Source organism: Colias croceus, chromosome 1, assembly GCF_905220415.1.
Source record: "Colias croceus chromosome 1, ilColCroc2.1".
NCBI lineage: Eukaryota > Metazoa > Arthropoda > Insecta > Lepidoptera > Pieridae > Colias > Colias croceus.
The window spans coordinates 5,154,135-5,162,935 of record NC_059537.1 but is presented as its reverse complement, the minus strand read 5'-3'; the positions used below and the strand labels follow the sequence as shown (position 1 = coordinate 5,162,935).

General features: G+C 48.6%; 1 protein-coding gene across 1 annotated transcript in view; it reads right to left on the bottom strand.

Annotated features, from left to right (window-relative positions):
* Positions 1–862: 862 nt before the first annotated feature.
* The window catches only part of LOC123692863 (insulin-like receptor), an 82,818-nt gene continuing 74,879 nt past the window's right edge, over positions 863–8,801 (bottom strand). Inside the window, exons 20-26 of the mRNA XM_045637666.1 lie at positions 8,095–8,337; positions 5,674–5,762; positions 5,197–5,410; positions 4,754–4,972; positions 4,563–4,643; positions 4,121–4,367; positions 863–2,092 (exon numbers count right to left, since the gene is read on the bottom strand). Of these exons, the coding sequence (XP_045493622.1) occupies positions 1,878–2,092; positions 4,121–4,367; positions 4,563–4,643; positions 4,754–4,972; positions 5,197–5,410; positions 5,674–5,762; positions 8,095–8,337 (1,308 nt within the window). The 3' untranslated portion in view covers positions 863–1,877. The remainder of the gene's footprint in view (positions 2,093–4,120; positions 4,368–4,562; positions 4,644–4,753; positions 4,973–5,196; positions 5,411–5,673; positions 5,763–8,094; positions 8,338–8,801) is intronic.

Genomic DNA, 8,801 nt, shown 5'->3' with positions numbered 1-8,801 from the left:
AGAATTTATTATACAATTTACACGATAACTGTTCCATTCCGCGACGGACGCGTCATGCAACGCAAACAATCACTCGACTAATGTGCGCCACATCAGCGCTGTACTGAACAGGGCTACCCTGAAAACATTTCTATATATACTCTACATGTATATATAAAATACCATTTTTCAATTTCGGATTAATTAAAATAAATCATGTGCATTGTGCTTTAAAAACAATCAACTAGTACTCAACCGTAGTTTACATCAGACACCCAAAAAAATGTACACCTTAAATAAAGGGCATCTGACGGTTATTAAAATGAACAATAGCTGCTCGAACATGGGCGATACACATTTTGAGATAGCCCTGTACAATTATAAAAAACAGACAGTCTCGCACGAGTTTAATTTTCTATGCGTATTGTACTCTAAATAAACCTATTTCATTATTAATTTTATATGAGAATTGTAGAGGGATTATGTCCCGTGTGAGACTGTCTAAACGGCCTATGTATAATATAAACGTACGTATAAAATAAATTAAACAACGCGGCGAGCATTTCACTAGCTACGCTTACAACTAGGATTCGAAGAGCCGAAGGCTTGAGGTAGATAATATGCGATACAACGCACTCCACTACCACTGGGATATCGGTACACACGGATAGACAGTGCATTTCATCTATATACATATTTTATAATTATAGTACATTGGAGTAATGGCAAACCGATGGTAAATTTACTAAAAGTGTGATTTCATCACTAATTTATGTAATACAAAATATAATTATTATGAAAGTAAAACGACATAGATTTAGAAGAAACAACATCCTACCTAAGTAGAAATTATCACCTTTTATTCACAACAACTCCGTAAATGCAATTTGATAAGAACACATTGAATACTTTAATCATTTCACTGCTGGTACGATAAATTTTACTTAAATTATAACAATAATAAGGTGCATTTCCTCTCGAAACAATCCCTAACTATACAATTATAAATTTAATTAAAAATAATTCACATCGTCGCTTATATTGCATTTATGAAAAATTTATCTGTACAAGGTCCATTTTGTGCAAAGTGATTAAATATAATAAATGCTCATATGTTTAACAATTGTTATAGTAAAATAACATTAATAATATCGTCAGAATATATACGATATGCCATAAGCGACGATAACAATTAAAAATTATGAAATGCAAAGTCTATATAGCTGGAATCACTAAAGAATAAAATCAAATAGTGACTAATCTTAGTGTATTATTTATGTCATATAATCATAATTTTTATTAGTATTGTAGTAATCATTTGTGGGTAACATTAAATATTTGAATTATCATATTAATATAATTAAAATAAAATCATTGAAGAATGTATGTCAGCATTAAAAATAATCGTCAAAATTAAAGTTAGTAATTATCTGTCCCTAATTACAACAGCCGCTATATGATTTTACTCTTTACTACCATTGACACGATACAACTTGTATCAATCGATTATACAAGTCATACCCAAGAAGCTTATATCTAATACACTGGAGATTTCAGTATGAACATTAACTTGTAACAAGAAAATATGACATTGAATGACGCCTGTATGTTTTTTATCTCTTTCTGTGGGGGTGACCAAGTTAGGTGTGAAAGGGATAAAAAAACATACAGGCGTCATTCAATGTCATATTTTCTTGTTACAAGTTAAATGTTCATACTGAAATGTCCAGTTTAGATATAAGCTTCTTGGTCATACCCAACGCGGATCCATTCTTTGACAAGTCACCGATGTATAGAAACTAGAAGTGACAGTTGCGAGTCAATCGAGCGTGTTCCATCCATAGAGCACTAGAAGTGACTCTTGTCTATTCCCATGTGGTGGAGCGCGAGTGCGAGGGCTAGCAGGGCGGCTGCGAGAGCGTGCCGTTGGGTGCAGCTTTGCGCTCCGGTTGTAAGGGCTGGAGCGGTTCTGCAGCTGCGTCATCTGAGGTTCGTGAACGGAGGGAAGAAAGTTCTCGAACCCAGGACGCGATACGGCCAGACACGCCGAATAGATTGGAGCCGGAGCCTGTCGCTACGGCGCCCACGTTCACTTCCTGCATCTCTTGCTCTTCTTCTGGAACAAAATATACGCCATTAAGCTACTTCGATTAGACACTTGAAATAATAACTTTATAGATAATAATTCTTGTTTGTCATTTTTTATCCCCTCCTTACTTTTAAGTTGTTTTCTGTCAGGAACTTTTGATAACTGTTGGATAGAACTCAGCAAAGTAATGCCAAACCACGGCTCAAATCAAATTTTAAACCTTTATAAACAGCGGTATATACAAAGTTTTAGCCATAAATCTATTTAAGCATAAAGCACCGATCATAGATAAACTATTAAAACTGTTATGTACACTAGTAGTGATGTTATATGCAAAACGATTTTAGCAAATTCTAGTGAAATACACGAGTGCTGTACCACGCTAAATGGTCTTTGGTCGCAGAAAATGATAACAAGTGCTTGTATGAACATGCAATGGCCGCATACTCACGATTAAGAGGTCGTCTGCTCACTACTAACGTCTGGCTTGAACGTGCGGACAAAAGAATGAAAGATTATAAAATTTTGATCATATTTTGATGCTGCTTTGTTATCATTTACTCGTACCAAAGATATCATATTTTAACACGTGACATTTGGGTGAATTGAGTAGTTTAAAATTATTTTGGGTATTGGAACAAAATATGATAAAATAATGTAGGTGGTGAAGAGGGACATTAATTAACACTACTTTAGGTAACATAAAAAATATTATGATATGCATTTGTTTTTCAGGATTAATGGTTATTATAGTATGAAAGTGATATTATGAATTTTTAGTTATCAATATAATATGTAGGCACGTATTATACTGTAATAAATAAGTATTTCTAACGTATTATTCCAGTAAATGGTAGAATATTAGAAAAATATAATTTTACTGGGCTATTTCAGCATTGAATTGGACATATGTGACAGCTAATTACTGAGTGTACCCGTCTCCTAATTACCTGGTTCCGAGGAATGTGTATATGCGTATGTATTTTTACGCACTTTCGTAGACATGTGTTGTAGACACGATGACGCGCACGCGTGATAAGTGTGTGTGCGTATATGCGTGTGTCTGTACTCGTGTGTATGTGCGTGTGTGTACGTGTGTTCCCGTGCGTGCATGAGTGTGTGGGGACGGGGGATGCACTCACCCGCGGCAGTCCGCTGCAGCGCGTACATCTCCTGGCCCTGCGGCGTGTGGAAGAAGGAGCGGTGGCGGAAGTAGGGCTGCGCGTTGGGCGCCAGGTCGGCCACGAGCTGCAGGAAGCTGGGCCGCGCGGCGGGCCGGTGCGCCCAGCACGTATGTGTGTATGGGGACGGGGGATGCACTCACCCGCGGCAGTCCGCTGCAGCGCGTACATCTCCTGGCCCTGCGGCGTGTGGAAGAAGGAGCGGTGGCGGAAGTAGGGCTGCGCGTTGGGCGCCAGGTCGGCCACGAGCTGCAGGAAGCTGGGCCGCGCGGCGGGCCGGTGCGCCCAGCACGTATGTGTGTATGGGGACGGGGGATGCACTCACCCGCGGCAGTCCGCTGCAGCGCGTACATCTCCTGGCCCTGCGGCGTGTGGAAGAAGGAGCGGTGGCGGAAGTAGGGCTGCGCGTTGGGCGCCAGGTCGGCCACGAGCTGCAGGAAGCTGGGCCGCGCGGCGGGCCGGTGCGCCCAGCACGTATGTGTGTATGGGGACGGGGGATGCACTCACCCGCGGCAGTCCGCTGCAGCGCGTACATCTCCTGGCCCTGCGGCGTGTGGAAGAAGGAGCGGTGGCGGAAGTAGGGCTGCGCGTTGGGCGCCAGGTCGGCCACGAGCTGCAGGAAGCTGGGCCGCGCGGCGGGCCGGTGCGCCCAGCACGTATGTGTGTATGGGGACGGGGGATGCACTCACCCGCGGCAGTCCGCTGCAGCGCGTACATCTCCTGGCCCTGCGGCGTGTGGAAGAAGGAGCGGTGGCGGAAGTAGGGCTGCGCGTTGGGCGCCAGGTCGGCCACGAGCTGCAGGAAGCTGGGCCGCGCGGCGGGCCGGTGCGCCCAGCACGTATGTGTGTATGGGGACGGGGGATGCACTCACCCGCGGCAGTCCGCTGCAGCGCGTACATCTCCTGGCCCTGCGGCGTGTGGAAGAAGGAGCGGTGGCGGAAGTAGGGCTGCGCGTTGGGCGCCAGGTCGGCCACGAGCTGCAGGAAGCTGGGCCGCGCGGCGGGCCGGTGCGCCCAGCACGCACGCATCAGCTCGTACAGCCGGTCGGGGCAGTGCTCCGGCCGCTCCATCACGCCGCCCTCCACCACGTACCGCACCACTTGCTCGTTCGACAGACCCTGCGAATGCACAACGTTAACACTTGCAATATACACTATTGACGACTTAATATATAAACGTGTCGTCATTATTTTTGCAAGATCGATGTCTTAATATTATATCAAACGTTTCGTCATTATTTGCAAGATTTTTATCATCAAAAGTTTCTTGGAAACGGGGCAAGTTATAGAAATGAAAAAAAAAAAAAGAATTACCTGGTAAGGCTGCATAGCAAGTGTTGCCATCTCCCATAAAACTACACCATAACTCCATACGTCTGTATTGCTTGAAAATACCTGTAGAAATAAAAATGAAAGTAAATATGAAAGATTTTGAAGGGCTTATACGCTTCATTATAACAATTCACACAATAACTAGACATTATAAGGAAAAAACATGAACTTACCCCATCTTTCAAGCTCTCAGGACTCATCCATCGGACCGGCAAGAGGCCCTTGGTGCCTTTCCTATAATAATCAGTCTCATAAATGTCTCTGGTCATGCCGAAGTCCCCGACCTTGACGGTGAGGTCTCCCGCGACCATACAGTTGCGCGCCGCTAAATCACGGTGCACGAATTTTTTGGCCGATAGGTATGCCATACCGTCGGCTATCTCTATAGCCATCTGAAAGGAAATTATCAATATTAGTCAGATTTCAAGAAACTTTATTTTAATAATGGTTTTAAAATTTGTAAATTTATTGTAAAGCAAAAAATGCATTCATTATTATAGTCTAAGATGTCGTAAAAGTGATCTTATAAGGTGTTTCGCAAGGAAATACATAATGAATTGTCCCGTTCTTCCCCATTTACTATTCTGCCACAAACACTGAACTATGCTGCCCATACCTGCAGTATGTTCTGCAGCGTGGGCGGCGCCTCAGCCTGGTTGTCGGCGTCGGGGCGGTGACTGCGCAGGTACGTCTTGAGGTCGCCGTGCTCCATCAGCTCCATGACCACAAGCGTGGGCTGCCCGCGGGACACCACGCCCAGCAGCCGCACCACGTGGAACGTGTCGAACGCCTTCATCACTGACGCCTCGTTCAGGAACTCGATGCGCTCCCTGATGTCAGAACACGGAATAGGAATTTCAGAACGTGTCATTCATATAATTCAGGAACTCGATACGCTCTCTAATATATAGATGTTATGAAAATTTTGAATCTGGGCGTCATCAGGAATGTATTGTATAGAAACTTGATGTAACAAACAATGTTTAAGTTTTATCTTTAATATTGGGTTGAAAAATTAAAGCAATTCAAATATCTTTCAATCCATAATTTTGGGAAAAAAGTGAAAGCAATGCAGATATCTTAAAGATCTTACCTGTCAGTGGCATGTTCATTGACAGTTTTCACAGCGCACCGAGTTTCTGGTTTGCCTTTTTCAATGTTCTTTGCAACCCCTTCATACACCTAGAATATATAAAATGCAAATAACAAATTATACAACTTTTTATATTTACTTTTTTGCGTAAGTACGTAAAAGAAGCATAACAAACGAAAAAAAAAAAATATTCCACAGGAAATGTAGGTGACATTTCATCGTACTACCAACACAAAAAAAAAAAAGTACAAAAGCGCTCACCATGCCGAAGCTGCCCTGGCCCAGCTCGCGCACGAACTCGACGCTGGCGCGCGGCACCTCCCACTCGTCGGGCACGTACACGGTGGACACGTACTCCGGGTTGACGCTGGCGAACAGCTTGTTGGCGTCGTGCGTGCGTACTAACGGCTGGTACTAACTACACAAGTACAACACACTCACCATGCCGAAGCTGCCCTGGCCCAGCTCGCGCACGAACTCGACGCTGGCGCGCGGCACCTCCCACTCGTCGGGCACGTACACGGTGGACACGTACTCCGGGTTGACGCTGGCGAACAGCTTGTTGGCGTCGTGCGTGCGTACTAACGGCTGGTACTAACTACACAAGTACAACACACTCACCATGCCGAAGCTGCCCTGGCCCAGCTCGCGCACGAACTCGACGCTGGCGCGCGGCACCTCCCACTCGTCGGGCACGTACACGGTGGACACGTACTCCGGGTTGACGCTGGCGAACAGCTTGTTGGCGTCGTGCGTGCGTACTAACGGCTGGTACTAACTACACAAGTACAACACACTCACCATGCCGAAGCTGCCCTGGCCCAGCTCGCGCACGAACTCGACGCTGGCGCGCGGCACCTCCCACTCGTCGGGCACGTACACGGTGGACACGTACTCCGGGTTGACGCTGGCGAACAGCTTGTTGGCGTCGTGCGTGCGTACTAACGGCTGGTACTAACTACACAAGTACAACACACTCACCATGCCGAAGCTGCCCTGGCCCAGCTCGCGCACGAACTCGACGCTGGCGCGCGGCACCTCCCACTCGTCGGGCACGTACACGGTGGACACGTACTCCGGGTTGACGCTGGCGAACAGCTTGTTGGCGTCGTGCGTGCGTACTAACGGCTGGTACTAACTACACAAGTACAACACACTCACCATGCCGAAGCTGCCCTGGCCCAGCTCGCGCACGAACTCGACGCTGGCGCGCGGCACCTCCCACTCGTCGGGCACGTACACGGTGGACACGTACTCCGGGTTGACGCTGGCGAACAGCTTGTTGGCGTCGTGCGTGCGTACTAACGGCTGGTACTAACTACACAAGTACAACACACTCACCATGCCGAAGCTGCCCTGGCCCAGCTCGCGCACGAACTCGACGCTGGCGCGCGGCACCTCCCACTCGTCGGGCACGTACACGGTGGACACGTACTCCGGGTTGACGCTGGCGAACAGCTTGTTGGCGTCGTGCGTGCGTACTAACGGCTGGTACTAACTACACAAGTACAACACACTCACCATGCCGAAGCTGCCCTGGCCCAGCTCGCGCACGAACTCGACGCTGGCGCGCGGCACCTCCCACTCGTCGGGCACGTACACGGTGGACACGTACTCCGGGTTGACGCTGGCGAACAGCTTGTTGGCGTCGTGCGTGCGTACTAACGGCTGGTACTAACTACACAAGTACAACACACTCACCATGCCGAAGCTGCCCTGGCCCAGCTCGCGCACGAACTCGACGCTGGCGCGCGGCACCTCCCACTCGTCGGGCACGTACACGGTGGACACGTACTCCGGGTTGACGCTGGCGAACAGCTTGTTGGCGTCGTGCGTGCGTACTAACGGCTGGTACTAACTACACAAGTACAACACACTCACCATGCCGAAGCTGCCCTGGCCCAGCTCGCGCACGAACTCGACGCTGGCGCGCGGCACCTCCCACTCGTCGGGCACGTACACGGTGGACACGTACTCCGGGTTGACGCTGGCGAACAGCTTGTTGGCGTCGTGCGTGCGTACTAACGGCTGGTACTAACTACACAAGTACAACACACTCACCATGCCGAAGCTGCCCTGGCCCAGCTCGCGCACGAACTCGACGCTGGCGCGCGGCACCTCCCACTCGTCGGGCACGTACACGGTGGACACGTACTCCGGGTTGACGCTGGCGAACAGCTTGTTGGCGTCGTGCGTGCGTACTAACGGCTGGTACTAACTACACAAGTACAACACACTCACCATGCCGAAGCTGCCCTGGCCCAGCTCGCGCACGAACTCGACGCTGGCGCGCGGCACCTCCCACTCGTCGGGCACGTACACGGTGGACACGTACTCCGGGTTGACGCTGGCGAACAGCTTGTTGGCGTCGTGCGTGCGTACTAACGGCTGGTACTAACTACACAAGTACAACACACTCACCATGCCGAAGCTGCCCTGGCCCAGCTCGCGCACGAACTCGACGCTGGCGCGCGGCACCTCCCACTCGTCGGGCACGTACACGGTGGACACGTACTCCGGGTTGACGCTGGCGAACAGCTTGTTGGCGTCGTGCGTGCGCGCGCGGCGGGCCCACCACGCGCCGGCCGCCGCCGCGCACGCCACCACCGCGCAGCCGCCCGCCACGCCCCACACCCACTCGTACCCGCCCTCCAGCCGCACCTCCTGCCATAACCGATATTTTTTCAATCTATACTCGTGAATGTAACGTGGTGAAACACCTGCTTTAAGTCTCTTTTAAGCTATTGCATAGCTTCTATCGCGGGCCTTGAACGCGGGGACCGAATCAAGAAATTCCGTAACGAAAAAACCTCACGCTCCGCACTCCGACGGGCGGAGGTGTGGCTTGAAGGCATAGTATGCAGGGACCGCGGCAGTCCCCGAGTGCCACTCGTCGTTTTGTTTTATGAAATATGTAATGCAATAAAAAATTTGACTTTTTATTTCTCTTGTATTGATGCTTCAAAATTAGATCATCGGTCACAAACTGATTTGTCACTTTCCTACGATGACACTCATGGAAATCTAAAAGTCTCGGCACATTAAATGAATCAACAAAATAAAATCACTCAAAAGTTAAAACAACATAAAACAAACATCATTCATTTAGTAGCCCTCGCCCTAGTCAA